The sequence below is a fragment of the Neolamprologus brichardi genome, unplaced genomic scaffold (genome assembly GCF_056152115.1).
Source record: "Neolamprologus brichardi isolate AB-2024 unplaced genomic scaffold, ASM5615211v1 NODE_ptg000031l+_length_7269946_cov_1, whole genome shotgun sequence".
In the NCBI taxonomy this organism is placed as follows: Eukaryota; Metazoa; Chordata; class Actinopteri; order Cichliformes; family Cichlidae; genus Neolamprologus; species Neolamprologus brichardi.
Window position 1 is genome coordinate 1575897 of NW_028270136.1, and position 17239 is coordinate 1593135.

The window sequence follows — 17239 nt, forward strand, 5'->3', positions numbered from 1 at the left end:
TGTTTCAGTGCTCTGGTTTCACTGGAAACCAGCATGGAATTTGTCTAAGATATTAGTTACCACTTGATTTTTGTTATTGATTATTAATCAAACCAGGCTGAGTGTGGTTAGCAACTCCTTCATGTGAAGGTAGTGAACCTGGGGATTTGTGTCTCCATGATAATGGATGAGACATGATCACTGATTTAGGGGTTTTGGTTGACAGCTGGGGGTAATCAGGCTTCTACCCCATTGAGAATTCATGAGCATAAACTATTAATCCAATTAACCAAGATGTCTAAAAAAGTAGGTGTGGCGATGTGCACGTGAGAAAGGAGAGCTGAAAACCTGGCTGTCAGGTGCTCATTAAAAATGTAAATGGTTTTCTTCTGGGAAGAAAATACTGGCTGTATTAAAAATTACACATTTGTGGTCAGACCAAACTCCCTTCATATGAATCAGACATTTGCAGGGAGTTTATAGACTGGCCAAGATTAAAACCCAGATCCTAGATGCACTTAGTTAAATGACTTGGCAATATCAAGTAATTCTGTGACAGTACAGTTAGAAGGATCGCCAGTATGTAAAGAACACTACCAAAATGATGTTGAATTTAACAGCAATATCTGAGAGCAGATTGAATTTATTACATGATTTAGGTAGAGTCATCATGTGCTAGAATTTTAGGTTCAATATCAATAGCCAGGAAAATACCATCAATACCACAGCGAAGATCTCATCCTCCAACAGCTGAATGTGAGACTGGGAAGCTCGACATATAGATGGTATAACAGCTAAATGGTTCATTTGCAGTAAATGTAAGAAAACAGCTGTATGGAGTGTGAACTGAAAGATTTCTGGAGCATCATTCTATACATACATGTCTTGCAAGAGTAAGGTTATTTCAGTGGGCCTCATTTACTAACAGTGCATACACATAAATCTGTAATTTATCAATATTTTACTACTTTAGGATTACATTTATAATTCCTTCTTATGAACAAATGATAAAAATGACTTTGACCATCACTTTGTGAAGGAGTGGGAAGGAGTTTTTCCTTCCCACTGTCGCCAAAGTGCTTGCTCAAAGGGGGTCATATGATTGTTGGGTTTTTCTCTGTATCTATGAAGCGCCTTGAGGCGACTTTTGTTGTGATTTGGCGCTATATAAATAAAATTGAATTGAATTGAATTGAATCACTTGCAGTATAATTCCTTGGAAACTTTGGCAGTGGGTTTCTCACCTGAGGCTGACAGCTCCGTGTCCTCCACCTGTTTTCTTCTTTTTTCTTGTAATCTGACTTTTTTTTTTTTCACATCAGACTTTTTGATTCCAGGCTTTTAAAATGTTCATCACTCCGTGGAAACTCTTTGGAAAGTTGAGCCTCAACAGTCAGACTTCCTCCTTATTTCCTGCGGTGGAGCTGCAGGCTTTGCTCTTATAAGTCTGTCCCCAATTTCTGTGCTTCAGCTGGAGATATTATATAATGTTTATTTATATAGCGAAATTGGGGTGAAATCCTCTTGCTTGAGGGTGTCAATGATGGCCTTCTGGACAGCAGTCAGGTCGGCAGTCTTACCCATGATTGCGGTTTTGAGTAATGAACCAGGCTGGGAGTTTTTAAAAGCCTCAAGAATCTTTTGCAGGTGTTTAGAGTTAATTTGTTGATTCAGATGATTAGGTTAATAGCACGTTTAGAGAACCTTTTCATGATATGCTAATTTTTTGAGAAGGACCTGTATATGCTTTCGGTACCAGATTCTATCAGTTGCCGAGCACTCCTCTTAGCAAAACTCACTGGCTCACTCTTAACATCTTTCTCCGAGAGTGAAATTGTCACTAACCCCCTTATCCAGTCTTCCTTTCGGGAGACAAAACAAACAAACAAACAAACAAACAAACAAAAAAACAAACACAGCAGGTGTAGCAGAAAGACAAATCATCTTTATTTGGGTCAACAAGTTCAGACAGTAGAAAAGAAAAATGCAAAAAAACAACAAAAAAGACAGGCATACTACCAAAAAACAGTCCAAGTAAGAAAACAGTCCTTTGAATGCATAAGTGAGGTTACCTGTGCATTTCTCTGGTGAAGTTAGATGCATGTAGTGCCAGCAGGAATCTGTGGTCTAAACAAAAGCCTCGCCTCACAGAGAAGCTTTTACAGGTTAAATGAGCAAAAATTAAATTAACTGAGTACAAGTGTCAGTTCTTTCTACTTAGACTTCAATACAGGGGAACAAACATCCATGTTAATGTTTTACACTCAAAGCAAGACATGTTATTCAGATTTTTTTAAAAATACCCTGGAGATGATCCCATCATTATTTATTTGCTGGGATCTTCATGCGTTTTGTATTGAACTTTAATTTTCCTCATCTCCAGCTACACAAGACCTGCACTCAGATTCATACATGGGTAAGGTTAGTACATAGCCAAACATGCAGAATATGGAAAAATCAATTGATGCTGACTTTACAAGGGTGTGTGTTAAAATGGCATCTGATTCAAGAGTACAAATTGCCAAGGTTGACCTGGATTACACTCGTTTAATAAGGTTCACTAAATCTCAAAAGACGAAAAAGTAACAGTAGTAGTTCTGCAAATTAAATTTATCTAGAAAATTGAGGTTTTTCAATAAGTGAGAGCCGAAAATATTGAGGTCCTTTTGTCAGAGCTGGCCCTTTAACATATGTCAGGTTTCTCAAAATGAATCACAAAATAAAACTCTGCAGTGGTCCAAAACATAAACACATAAACATGGAGCGTAACAGCCACAGCATTGAAACCTCTCATTATCATCACAGTTGTGCTGGGAAAACTTGGCTACCAGCCTTCATCTGGTTGTTGAGATTCACCTAATCGCTGCTGCATACCAACAAGCTGCTGCAGCAGCACAACATCATAGATACACTCACACTGCAGTAATGAGGTGGACAACAGCAGGGAGGTGGTTTCAATGTTGTGACTGGTTGTTAATGTGCTTAATGCATGCAGACGTGTGCGTTTCAACCACATCCTGTCTATACAGTAAGCCTTATCTCAGGTGTTTCTTTGAACTATAAGGGGCACGTGGCTGCTTTTTCTCGTTCATCTGAAGCCGTTTCACTCTGAAGTCAGTCGTGATACAAACCCTGATGATAAAAGTAAATGGACTTTCAGACTCGGTGGTGCGGTTTGTGCTGAGAAGTTGTTTCACAGCCCTGTGTTATCCTATTTCTGAGTGTGTATCTGCTTACTTTAAAAAAAATAACATCAAGTGACATGATTAGAAAAGAGGAAATGCTCTCACAGTGCCTGGAGCACAAACTCAAAGAGGGCCAGGTGTTGTACTCTTTGGTGACGTTTCGATTAAGTCAGATTACCAGACCAGGCATGCTGAGTAAAGTTACAGGAAGCATACAGAGCTTTAAAGGAAATCCTACTTTCCCTGCGTTTGGTGCAGCTACATGAAGCTGGATGATGAAAACCTACGTCACTCGCACTATTTCTTTTGTATTGACTTTACTTTTACACCTCTCAACCAATCAGTATTTCTCAGCTGTTACAGAGCCACTTCTTCTGCATCACTACAACACTGCTGCTCCATCCAGAGAGGGAGAGCTGCAGCACCAGGAGGACATCTACACCCATCACTGTACAGCCAGCACTACTACATATCGTACTGCTGGCTGCTCTGACTGGGGGTCAGTAGTGGTGGTGGTGGTGGTGGTGGTGGAGGAGGAGGGGTTGCTTCTTCTGAGGGAGGGGCTGGTGCTGCGGCCTCATTAGGATTAGCTGTACTGAGGTTGGCTTCTTGGCCTACAGGTGGGTCTGGGAATGCTCCTGATGCTGCTGCTCCAGGTGGGATGTCTGAGGGTGGAGGAGGCATGCTGTTGCTGCTGCCCCCATCATCACTGGGGGCACTGCTGTTGGGAGTACTGCTCTCCCTGGGGAGCTCAGGGGGAGGTGTTGCTTTATCAGAGGAAGATGATGAAGTATCAGATGGTGGTGGTGGAGCCACCTGGGGGTCTGAAAGCGGCTCTGCAGGTGCGGCCTCATCTAAAGAAAGGAATGGATGCAGATTTGGTATAAACACATCTGATTTAAGAAATACGCCGTCTTTAAGGACACATGTCATTGACATTTAAAACCTGATTAATGAAGAATAGAATTAACTGTTAAACCACTCTTAAAAGTGCAATATTTGTATAAACGATGTTTAATGCTGTGTCCACTAAACTCTGCTCAGTTTTGATTAATTTTACTTGAGATGTTGCTAAAACAAGGTAAAACTCAACTAAAACTAAAGTAATAGTAGCTGTTCCTGACGTTTACAGCAGTTTCAATCCAATCCGGTTTTATCAAATCGAAAACAACAGTCACCTCAAAGCGCTGTACAAGCACTAAAGCACTTTGAGAGGTCAGTAGAAGCATTGGTTCAACAACATCTAAGTACTAAACAGTTTTCATAAATGTTAACCTATCATGCAGCACATTAGCTAGCTGTTTAACTATTAGTAATAAGCTGACATCCATGTTAGTCATTAGCAACATTTACAATTTGGAGTAATTAAAAAAAAAAGCCTTTTCATTCATTCTGTTGGTCCCACAATTAAATCAATACAAATAATGAAGGCATTATAGTACACATCAAAGGTGGGGAGTCATAACTGGGTAACGTCCCAGTAAATCTGAATTAAATGTTCATTGCTTCTTGTGAGCTCTGCAAAATTAATAAAACAGTTAAAGAAAAAATTAACTCCACTGACCAAACCTATCTATATACAGTGAAACTGCTTTGAACGACTCCTCCATCAACCCAGTGGCTATCAGGTGGATTATGATTGTACTTAAATCCAAACAAGTTTTAAGATTTAAAGCGTTTTATCCAACATGCCTTTTTCACACAAGCACTTTCCTTCTATATTTAAATATTTTCAAAAATTCTCACATATCGATGGATGAATCTTGGGGATTGTATTTTTCCCAAGGATATTTGGCTTGCAGAATGAAGCACCCAAGGATAGACTCACCAACCAGACACCCTCCCCACCCCCACCCCCCTGTGTATGTCTCTGTGTCCCCCCCACTGGTACCTGTCTCCATTGGTGTAGGTTTGTCCTCCTCCTTGGTCCCTGAGGTGGGGCTAGCATTAGTGCTGCTCTTCTCTGCAGCTTTGTTTCCAGCAGCCTCCTGTTGCTGTTGAGCAGCTTTCTCCGCCTGCTCAGCGGCCTCCCGCTCCCGCTCCTCTGCCCGGCGCCTTGCTGCCTCTTCAGCAGCAGCCATCTCTGCTGCTAGTTTCTCCATATCCACTTCCACCTTCTGACTGCACAGCTGGAAACAAACAAGACTCTCAATTAAACAAAATTTAAAAAGTTGCAAATGTCATAAGACTGAAGGCAAAGGGAAAGTAGTAGGCCTATACTTACAACACATAACAGTCTGTGGTGACAAATTTCTATCTAAAGGGATGTTTAGTCATCTAGAAATAAAGCTCTTCCTTCCTACACACCCAGCTCTCTCTAGGTAAATAAACAGTGCTGCTTTACCCGCTTCAGCTCAGTATTGAATGAGTCAGTGGTCTCCAGAAAACGTCTTTTCTTGTCTTGATGGCGGTCCTCAATCTGAAGAAGTTCAGCTTCAAGTTTCCTCTGAAATCACAAGCAATCAATCAGCAGGAATAGATCCTTCCTTTTAAATGTGAAACAGTTTATAAAACTAGTGCAACTACTTTTGGTTGTAAGCAAAAATCTTGTCACAAGAAAGCCAATCCCCTTTGAGGAATGCACATTTATATTAAAGTGTAAACAATGCTTTTGAATTGAGTTTGACTAATAGTAACACCACACTAGCTTTACAAGCTTATAAACAAAGTAACAAAATAGAAGCAAAAATGTCCTGCTAACATACCTGGTGCACCATAAGAGACTGGACCTGCCTCTTGAGGACCTGCATGCGGGCTGTGGTGACCACAGAGCGGACGTCAGGCACCACAATCTCACTGAGGATGTCACTAATGAGCCGGTGGTTTCTCTGGAAGCGAGCAGCTGCTGTGTGCTTCACTGAGAAACCATCATCATAATCTAGGTGGAGCGAAAAGACAAGATGGGCAGAACCATGACAAGGTTGTGAAGCCATGATTAAAAATCATAGATATCTTCAGAATTAACCTACCATCAGGATCTTCAGCAGGCTGAATGCTCATGTACGGCTCTCCTTTGTCCATACGCGACTGCCTCTGCCTGCTCTCCTCCTCCATTGCCGCCTCAGCCCGGTTCTTGGCGTTGATGTAGGCCAAGTAGGCAGGTGAGTTGTGGTAGGCCTTCAAAGAATCATTGTACTCAATCTAAGAGGAAGAGGGACAGGAAAAGAAAACAAGCCCTTTAAAACAACTCTGATCATTTCTTATTTTTCAATGCAGGGATTCTTTAGTTGTCACTTCTACAACTGCTGTTGAACTGCCAACATGTAAAGAAGGTATCCAAGAGCAACGTGTTACTTACAAAAGAAATTTAGGCTACGATCACACTGCAGGTCTTAATGCTCAGTTCCGATTTTCTTGTCTGCTTGTTCACACTACAAATAAAATGTGACAGCAAACGCGCTCTAATGTGAACCCTCAAAGCGGCCGCATGCGCAAAAGAAGACGTCACACACAACATGCTCTGTTTAGATCCAGACCAAACAGTATTGTTTGACTGATGGCGCTTAACATAAAGACTTGCTTCGGACTTTACGTTTCCCAATTTTACTTTAAGTTATAAAGTTATTTTGTTATTTACATATGGCCTAATAATTATCCTTATTGCTGTTTTAGCGGAGCGGTGCTTCAAAGGATAGTTGCAGATTTCTGTCAGAATCTGCAGATTATACAGTACAAATAAAATGTTCACGTTTCTCCAACGTTGACTTCCAAACAGTTTCACTAACCCTAACCCATCTACACTGGATGACCAGGAAGCATTCACGATGTCTTCTCGGGCACGTCTCCGGCGCTGATAATTGGCGTCTGTCTTGTGTCAGTGACGTAAAAGACGGATTTAATCCGACGTGAACATTCAAACAGCAGTCGCTTTCTGAAACATCAGATATGTCTCGGATTCAGTACCACATACGAGAGTGACCCAGATCGGATTTGAAAATATCGGATTTGTGCCGTTCACACTGTCATACCATGATCGGATATGGGTCGCATAGGGTCAAAAAAGTCGGATTTGATGCGCTTTCGCCTGCAGTGTGAACGTAGCCTTAGACTCTTGCTGCTCCTTACCTTCTCAGCCTCGTACTCATTAAGGTAGTCCTGCTTCTCTTCATCACTCAGGTCCCTCCACATGCCCCCAATAATCTTTCCAATCTCCCACAGCTTCAGGTCTGGGTTGGAAGCCTTTACTTGGTCCCATACCTTTCATATTCACATTAACACACACACACAATCAGGCAGGATCAAATGACGTTGACTGTTACAATACAAAGGAAATACAGGAGGCAAAGTACAGAGGTAAGAAACAGTTGTAAGATCTAACTGGATGAAATTATTAGTAAGGAAAAGCATAACTACTCAAGTGCTGCAAGAAAGCATGATGGAAAATATTCACTTATATATGGAATTCAATTTTTTTCTAAATGCAGGATCCTTTAGATCACATTTTGTTTTTGAGCATACAGTGTTAAAATTAAAGCTCTGAAACTAGAGAAAAGCAGGCAAGAGATGAGCCTATAAGGGGGAAAAATAGAGTGCCAGGGACAGATTATCCCTGTACGAGGAAACATATGGAGATGTAGCAATTTTGCATGTTGACAAACACAGAAGGCTACTGTGAGTCAACGGAAACAAAGTGGAGAGCCTCCACTAGGTGGCTGAGGTGGTGGTGAGGCGTCATGGCTTGGCTGTTTCCCACCCTCAAACCCCTGCCAGCTTTTCAGGGGGATGGGAGGACAAGCAGTAAAAGCAGACACCGTGGATGGGTGTCTTACCTTCCTGCTTACCTTCCGGCTGTACCGCATGTATGGCATCAGTGGCTTGTCTGGTGGTTTGGGAGGCTTTGGGACGGTGATGCCCGAGGAGTTCTGTGGAAAGAAGGAGAGAGGGGGCACAAAGAAGAAGGAGGAAAAAGTATGAATGGAGAGATGGAAGGTATGAAGCCAAAGGGAAACAAACAAACAAGGGCCAGGTTTAGAGAGTGAACAGAAAAAACAAAAACTATCATAAAACATCTGCTGATTATGGTCTGATATGGTTTGTGGAAAAGGTAAAACAACAGATGTGAATGTAAACATGACAATACACAATACTGAAATGTTCCTTAATGCTTTCATACAGTCCGATAAAAACAATTTTGATGTGTTAAGATGTTCTACAAGCCAAAGAATGGCTTTAAGTGTTTCAGAGCATCTCTGTAAGGCAAATGATGTTTAGATGTTTCACAGGCTGCTATCACCCCCTAACTGGGTGTTTTTTTTTGTTTTGGCTGTTCACTTTGATTTTGTTACAAAAAAAAATAAAATTCCAACATTGTCTTTATTTTGGGATTGGAATTCTAGAGGATTACGTGTGAACAAATCAAGCTGCCAGCTCTAATGTGTGTTCATGTTAGAAAACAGCACCACTGACTGAGTGCACAATGAGTGGGAAAATAAATACATTTTCAAAGTGAACAGTTTCCTGTAGCATTGCTTTCTCTGTGTTTTGTTCTGCTGTAATATATCTTGTTTTATGCAAGTGCACTCAGAGCCTGAAGGAAAAAACCTTGTTTAACAAAAGGCTGGCAACTACTGTTGTGATACAAGTTATCTCAGATTCGGTTTTAGGTTGTGCTGAAAGAACTAGCAACGTTTGGCTAGGGCAAAACATCTTTCGAAGATAATTCAAACAATAAAGGAACACATTCACCACAAAGGTAGTGTTTTGCCTATGCCACCATGCACACCCACAGGAAGGCTTGTGTTCTAGTCCGACAAGAGCAGATATACGTTCTGACTTGATTACTGCTAACTGCAGTGCAGGAACTGTTAAGGCCGGATTGGTCACGTTGAAAACGTGTTATTCCCCCCCCCCCACCAGGTCAATATGAAAATAAATCTTATTCAGTTTATATTTTTTCCAAAAGCAGAGCTGTTATCAAACGTTACGTTCCAACTGACATCACATCTTACTTTTTTTTTTTAATGCATTAATTTGTTTTTTCAACACACATTTATGCACGCAACTGAAGCTCTTTAAAGCTGCAAGTCATATATTCAGTTTCCCCACTTCAATATATACAGTCTAAGCCTTTCTTACAATCCTATCATTCTTCTTATACCTGGGCCCTTTCTTTAATCCAAAACATTTACTTGTGCTTTACACTTTCTGTTACATTTAATTTGTTTTTCAAATCGCTCCATCAATTCATTACCCTGCTGGAGCCTCCGGAGCTCCCTCCCAGTCGGAGGTTGTTGTAGGCCAGATGGCTGTAAGGGTTGTAGCCCACAAACCCTGGGGTGGAAGGCATTTGCTGATGGAAGACAAATGAGACAAAACACGAATGAGAAATGGCTCACACACAAGAGGGGGAAGAGGGATAAACATAAATAAGTGAAAAGGAGGGGGAAACATGAAAATACATGTATATATATATATATATGTTGACTTTTTGATTTGTTTGTTCCATGATCTTATCATGCAAGGCAAAAAAGGCAACTGGGTGGCATTAAGAATTAGTGCACAACAAAAACTTATTTAACTGAGTGTGTATCAGCAGATTTCAGCTCTACACAGTGCTTTGCACTGCATCTGAATGTAAGGAAATGAAAAGCATCAAAACAAGCATGTTGACTCTGTTACTTCACATATATGTCTACTAATAACATCAGCCAAGGTAGATTCTGCAAAGCTCTTCAGTCAAATAACAAACTAACTTGATCCCCATCAGTAATCTCAAACACGTGTGGCATGACAGGAAAAAGGGGTGAAAGCGATGATGGAGAACTGAAGAACAAGGTTTGTGGCAACCTTGGCACGTTCACACATTAAAGATTTAAAGGAAAGTAACAAAGAAAAGAAGCAAAAAAAATAACATGGCCCTTGGCCGCTAAACCATGAACACTAAGACTGGTGCTAAAAGTGGGACACTTACTGTTGTTGGGGCAGGGGGAGGGGGAGGAGCGTAGGATGGTCGTTCTGTTCAAAGTTTAAAAAGAAAGAGAGAAAAAGAAAAAAAAATGTTAGTCAACCCTTGCATACCTGCTGTGTACAAATGACATGTTTTCCCCGCTGTTTACTTTTGCCTGACAATAATACCACTTGAGTGTGAACAGTGAGGGTTCTTCCTAACTGTCTACTGTGAAAGTACTTCAGCCCCATTTTTCACTCCTCTGCATCATGAATGTCTGAAAACAGATGAACTTCTATATGAGGTAATCCAACTGACTGCTGCTGTCACCCAGGTACATTTTGCAATTCAATATTACTTTCAGTTTTCAGCCATAGACTATTCCTCATTTTTACATTTCCATGAACGCCAAAAAACTAGATCTGTAGCATTTCACTTTATCGACCAGCCTGTGCTGGTCCTGAGTGTTACTCTGATGCTCTTCGGGGTCTTAACTGTCAGTTGTACATTTTCAAACTCCACCACTGTGTTCTGCATCTCAAGTCCACAGTCCTCATTTCACTGCAACGTCAAACTCAATGTGACCGCAGAGCAGAACAAAGGCTACCATCACTATCTCCAGTTTGAATCAGTTGACTTTGAGTCTATACACAACACAAGGAACTGACTAAAGAGGCAGATAGTACATATTGGACACAAATCTGATTCTATGAGAAATAGTGCAACTGTACACACTCTTCAATGTCGTTTTTATTGAAAAGCCCACCGATCTAGACAAGATGACACTATGAAGCATGACAACCTAAAGCTTAAAATTCTGCATGACGGCATCCTATGTGCAAAAACAGCGCAAAAATGTGCTTTATGTTATCTGAGTCCCTTACTTAATGAAATAGTATTCCTGCATCTTTCCCCCACTGTACTGGTCGCATATATATTTATGAACCATAGAATGAGACAGGTGTTGGCATATAAAGGATATCAATGACTGATTTATTTACTTACTTGACATCGCAGCTGAGGAGCGGCCTACGGAATGGAGGCTATTTTCATGCTGGTTAAGCTGAAGAGGGAAACATAAAGAGAAAGGAACTCAACTACAGTCCACTTTGTAGTTTCGGCGTAGAACGAGGCAGAAGAAAAAAGCACCGGTAAATGAGCGGATAACAACAACAATGACTGACTGGGTTAAACGGGTTAGCATTAGCTTACAAGGCCTACTAGCTAAACTCGCCGACACCAAAACCTCTTTGTCCCATATTCATACGAGTTATCCATCGAATTTAATGACTCTAGGTCCAAACAGTAAAAGTAAGCAAACACGAATATGCTTTCATTCAAAACTATGTGACACTTTTAAAGAGCAAAACGCTTAAGCGACGTCTGTATAAGCCTTGCTGTTAAAGCTAGGTTAACGAAGAAGTAACCAGCTCCCGCTATCAACCAACATCAATTAATCAACCAGCCCAAGTTTCCTCTGGCACATGAAAACGTTTTCCCGCTTCTTCCCTGAAGTTACAAAATGCAACAGTGACACTTTTTAAAATATAAATTCGTGCATATATTTATATATACACACATGCTGGGAACAACATACAGCAATTCACTTAACCGTCCTTTGTTCCCTCTGTAGGGCCGCTTGTTCCGCCTCTCACGCACACACCGGAAGTGATATTTTTCAAGCAGGTCGTCCGGCGGATAAGAAATGAGCATTTCATAATAAAAGTATATTTGTGTTAAAATACTTTTTTTTGTTCATGTATTTAAAATATCCCAACATCCAAACTATTAATTTTTGTATTCCAACTACTTAAAAGTATGTGTAAACCGTGGAAAATATCGATGTATCTTCTTGCCAGAAAAGCGAAACCATCAAATGCCTTAAGCCAGGATAAAGGCAGGCAGGGGGAGATTCCTGTGGTTGTAGAAAGACAGAAAGATTTATTAGTCAATCCTTTAACCAGTGAGTCTGTGTTTAAAAGAGTTCTGTCATCCCTGAGCTATTACCCTAAGTTGGTGAAGTCCTGTTGTGAAGCTACTAGTTGGTTTTCTGAAAATGGACTTGATCTCAGTGTGACACCTCATGCTCTTTGCTCTTTATGGCTGACAAGCCATAAGCCAGTGAATGTACTCTGGTTTAGCCATCTTTGTGACATCAAATAAATATCATAATTTACAAAATAAAATTAATGTCCCATTCAATAAGAGGTAATACCAGCAACAGAGCCAGTTATCAGGAAACTATCTCTTGACGTCATACAGTGCACAACCTACGAAACCAGAATCGATGCCCACTGTTGGTCATTAGAAAAAAAACACATTCACTATTCAGATCTGGAAGCTACATCCATCCATTGAGTTCTGGTTACTGGCTTTCCTGTTGCTTATCTAGATTTTTATGGCTCTTTCTTTGGCATTATATTTCACAGTAGTAAAACCTACAGACTTCATACTATGTTATTCTTAAAACTAAATAATTTTCCATGTTTGTTACAGTGGTCAGTTCCTCCCCATTTTTATTTCCCATACTCTCAGTCGGAAGTATGCTTTTCATACCAAATCATATTCGTCATTTTTTTAAAAAGACATTTGTTGCCCTCTTTTGCTACTTTGATGACATGGTAGGGTTAAAAGAAATTCCATTGGCTCCATTTTTAGTGTTAATTCTGCTTACAAAGACAATAGCAAGCTGTAACCACAAGATGGCAGTAATGTAAAGGATGGATGCTAAGATATGAGCTCTTTGAAAACAACCTTTCAATGTCTTTCACAATTCCACTGATATTTGTAAAAACCACCAGTGTAGAAAAAATGTCTACACTGTAATTCAATTGACATACAATTAGACATGGTTCTGGATTCCTCATCATGTTAACGTTCATTTAATAATAATAATACAAGTCTTGTAATCATTACAAGTAATCTTTTACTGGAATTTAACTTGCAGTGCAGGAAACACAGAAACACTAGAGAGAAATTGTTCTGCACTGCAGTGACTCTTAAAAATAAAATGATTGAAGTACAATGAAAAACTTTTGTAAAACTTTGAGCACATACTCGGAAGATGTCGGACATAAATATTCCAATAGATATTCCAAATGTTGTTCTGGAAAAATCATTTTATGATGTTATCAATGCACTTACTTTATGTGCACATAAATCTTTCACTCCTCCTCTAAGCCATCTATGTCCACTGTGAGCGACCATCTTTGAACAGAGGCGGTGGTTTACGACACCAACTCTCTGCCATCTATAATCCAGTTTTGAGTTCCCTTCCCAGACGCCTTAACGCCCACTCACATCCTGGGCCATCTGACCTCAGGAATTGATAAGGTGGGGCCAGGTTTCACAATGAACTCACCCGAAACTCTGGCTGATTGGGACCCACACCCAGTTTCACACCTTGGCTCAGGCGATTAGAGGATCATCAGGGGGTCCTTTTGTCCCTCTGTGGGGGGATACTCCCACTAGGTTTATATCTGGGACTCTCCACCATTTAACCTTAGAACTGAAGAAACTTCTCGGATGAGAGGTGAAACGTCTTCAAGTAACTTAAAGAAGTCCAGACGCTTTTCTTTGCAAGCTCCTTTGACTACGATGACCTGGATGACTGAGAACCTTCACAGACATGGGGCCTGATTATTTAAGACTTTGTATGTGAGGAGCAGGATTTTGAATTCAATTCTGGATTTAACAGGAAGCCAATGAAGGGAAGCCAAAACAGGAGAAGTCTGCTCTCTCTTTCTAGTCCCTGTCAGGACTCTTGCTGCAGCATTTTGAATTAGCTGAAGGCTTTTCAGGGCATTTTTAGGACTTCCTGATAATAATGAATTGCAGTAGTCCAGCCTGGAAGTAATAAATCCATGAACTAGTTTTTCCTCATTACTCTGAGACAGGATATTTTTAATTTTAGAGATGTTGCACAAATGGAAGAAAGCAGTCTTACATATTTGTTTAATATGTGCGTTGAAGGACATATCCTGGTCAAAAATGACTCCAAGGTTCCTCACAGTGTTACTGGAGGCCGAGGTAATGCCATCCAGAGTAAGAGTGGTACATAGCCGATTATTAGAGATAAGTTGATCATATTTAAGAGTGAAGAATTAATTAATGGCAGGACTTCTTTGAGCAGTTTTGTAGGAATGGGGTCTAAAAGACACGTTGATGGTTTGGAGGAAGTAATTATTGAATTTAACTCAGAAAGATCAATTGGAGAAAAATAGTCTAACTTAACATCAATGGTACTAAGAGTAGCTGTAGATAATATTACATCTGTGGGATGATTATTGGTAATTTTTTCTCTATTGATTAAAATTTTATTTGTGAAGAAGTTCATGAAGTTATTACTAGTTAACGTTAAAGGGATGGTTGGCTCAACAGAGCTCTGACTTTTTGTCAGCCTGGCTACAGTGCTGAAGAGAAACCTGGGGTTGTTCTTATTTTCTTCAATCATTGACGAATAGTAAGATGTTCTGGCTTTGCGGAGGGCTTTCTTATAAAGCAACAAACTATTTCTCCAGGCTAAATGATGATCTTCTAAATTAGACACGGCATTTCCTCTCCAGCTTATGAGTCATCTGCTTTAGGGTACGTGTTTGAGAATTATACCACGGGGTCAGGTACTTCTGATTTGAGACCTTAGTTTTCACTGGAGCTACAGTATCCAGAGTCGTACGTAGTGAGGAGGTAAAATTATTAACAAGATAATCGACCTCTGTTGGAGTAGCGTTCAGATAGCTGCTCTGCTCTGTGTTGGTACAGGGCATTGAAGATGATAACAGTGGGTGGATTATATTCTTAAACTTAGTTACAGCGCTTTCAGAAAGACATCTACTGTGATAAAGTCTACTCCCCACTGCTGCACAGCAAATTCAAAAGTGTTAAATAATGTAAAGAGTTAATTTTACTCTAAGTAGAGTCACATTCTTTTAATGTTACTCTGAGGTGTAAAATGATAGTAGTTAAAATCGAGTGTTAAAAATGAGTGTTTCTATGTCAAATCTGGAGGTGTTACAATGGAAATATTAACTCTTGACCTCTTAACTCTATGACACCAATAGAGTAAATTCACAGACTCCGCCCCCAGCACCATAGGCTCCAATCGAAGCTGAAGTGAAGCCGTTTCAGAACATTTTGCTCTACATATTTGAGTTGTTTGCCATGCTTGGTAAGTCATTTTTTCAAAGATTGTTTCAATTATCATTATTAGCTTTTACTTCTGTGGCTCTTTGGAGTTGAGACAAAGCTGTGTGAAAGGCATTAGCCATGTTGCTCGGTGATAGCATAATATTCTGTTTTAGCTAGCTGAAAGGTATTGTTTGCGGGCAAATACCACAGCCTTGAAAAAAAGCTTGCATGTGAATTTTCAGTCAAACCTTTGGTCAAATACACTTAAAACAATGTCTAGAATGTGAAATGTTGATATAATGGTGCTACTTGAAGCCTGAAAACGATCTCCCATAAAAAAACAAAAACCGAGCAAACAGCAGTAGTAGATGTCCTGACTGGGTTCTACGTTAGCATTTAGATCCCTCCAGAATTTTGTGCACATGGTTTAGGTAAAAATGAAAAAGGTTGAGGTTTTACATTTAGTTCAGTATTACCTGTTGCCTGTGTCCTTGTCTTTTGGGAAAATACTTTACACAAGTAATGGCTCAAAAATGGCTCTTTTTTTTTTTACTGTGCTGCAATTGATTGTGCCATTAATTAGTGTCAACTAATTTTTATTCAATCTCCACATAGGATATGCTTGTGAAGATGGAATATGGGGGAGAGCAGAAGTGCGTTGCAGTTCCACAAAGTGATGAATGAAGGACATGCATATTGTATTTTGTATTTATTGAAATAAATGATGAGAATGCTGTTATTTGCATTCACCAGCTCACCTGTGTCAGACCTTTTGATAAACAAAATTCTAATGAAAGTGAGAACATGTACACTGTTACATCTTTCAGAAAATGTTTTGAAATTGTGGTGCACAGTTCAGAATAAATGTTTTTCAAAAACCATTGCGTCTTTTTAGTAAATGTTTATTTCCAAGAGAAATTTCTAGAAGTTCAGAACAGTAAAATTCCCGCTTTTTAGAATTAATTAGAAGATAACTCTTACGTAGTTAAACTAAAATACTCTTTGAGAGTTAATATATAAACTCTTAACACCAAGTGTTTAATTATCAACTCCAGACAGATTTGGTGTTTAACACTAAATCAGAGTTAACGTACCAACTCTCCAAAAAGAGTTAAATTAACACTCTCTGGTGTGGACCCATATAGACACTTTAATAGTGTTGAAATCAAATCTGACAGTGTTAATTTGGACATGCTGGATTTGCTGTGTGTGTAATAATGTCAATAAAAACAAGACAGTGCTTCAGGAGCACTGTGTCGAGGCTTGGTTCGTCTGGTCAGAGTCATGTGATCAGGTACATCCAAGCTTCATTCAGTGCATCATTGCTTCGGTACCTGATTCAGTGGTTTATACAGAAGTAAATCACTGCCAGGATTTGTGGCGTGATGTGCGAAAATAGTGAAACAGCGTGTGATATATTGAGAGTCATGGAGCCCGTGAGGAAGAGAGGATGCTCTGCCTATTCCTAAATAAAAAACAAACACAATAACTTATGTGTAATGTTTTTATTTTATCTGTTTATAAGCAATTCTACCCTAGGGTAAAATCATACCTATAAGCTATAATATATTATATATAAATGAACATGTCCACTGATCAGTTACACAGCATGTAAGCATAAGCATTACTCCCAGCCTTTTAAAAGAGCGTCTTATATATTTTTATATATAATGTATTTTTATCTATGAAGTTTATAAATATTCACAAGCAAAGGGAGCACACACTATGGCACATGTGTAAACAAGGATGGTTTATTCATCAAAATTATTTAGTAATCACACAGATATAACACTGCTTTTTTTCACCCCTAAAAATACACATTCAAAGAACCACAATTGTAGCCTAATTTCACACAAAATTCACACAGAAGCCGTTCATTTTAATTTGTAGGATTTAGCTGCTTTTCAGTTTTTAGCCACCAAAGAGGACCGTGTTTAAATGTAATGAATGACTAATGATCCCTTTTTATGATACATGCTTCAGTGCTTCAGAAAGCTTCATTTGGCCTTTACTAGTGAAAACACAGTTTTGTTTTTTTTTTAGCTAAAACAAAAATGTCAAA

At 39.6% G+C, this 17239-nt stretch overlaps 1 protein-coding gene across 6 annotated transcripts; it reads right to left on the bottom strand.

The window, feature by feature from the left end:
* Positions 1-1904: 1904 nt before the first annotated feature.
* On the bottom strand, positions 1905-11730 carry smarce1 (SWI/SNF related BAF chromatin remodeling complex subunit E1). Of its 6 annotated transcripts, none has more exons than XM_006806205.3 (11): positions 11648-11730; positions 11056-11113; positions 10075-10118; positions 9355-9453; positions 7946-8026; positions 7230-7361; positions 6134-6305; positions 5870-6042; positions 5509-5610; positions 5056-5293; positions 1905-4018 (listed from the first exon to the last, which is right to left on the bottom strand). In XM_006806205.3, exons 2-11 carry the CDS (start codon positions 11060-11062, stop codon positions 3630-3632), a joined length of 1437 nt encoding a protein of 478 aa, XP_006806268.1. In that variant the 5' UTR covers positions 11063-11113; positions 11648-11730; the 3' UTR covers positions 1905-3629. The 6 variants fall into 6 exon arrangements, with proteins under 6 accessions (XP_006806268.1, XP_006806267.1, XP_035770419.1 ...); XM_006806204.3 differs by having other exon boundaries at positions 7934-8026; XM_035914526.2 differs by having other exon boundaries at positions 7934-8026; positions 11630-11675.
* Between the last annotated feature and the right edge of the window lie 5509 nt (positions 11731-17239).

Excerpts from the sequence above, each read along its gene's own strand:
- smarce1 (XM_006806204.3), bottom strand. Across the intron at positions 8,027-9,354 it reads GCTCCGGAGGCTCCAGCAGG|AACTCCTCGGGCATCACCGT; the intron begins GTAATGAATTGA and ends TTCTTTCCACAG. Across the intron at positions 5,294-5,508 it reads TCAATACTGAGCTGAAGCGG|CTGTGCAGTCAGAAGGTGGA; the intron begins GTAAAGCAGCAC and ends GTTTGTTTCCAG.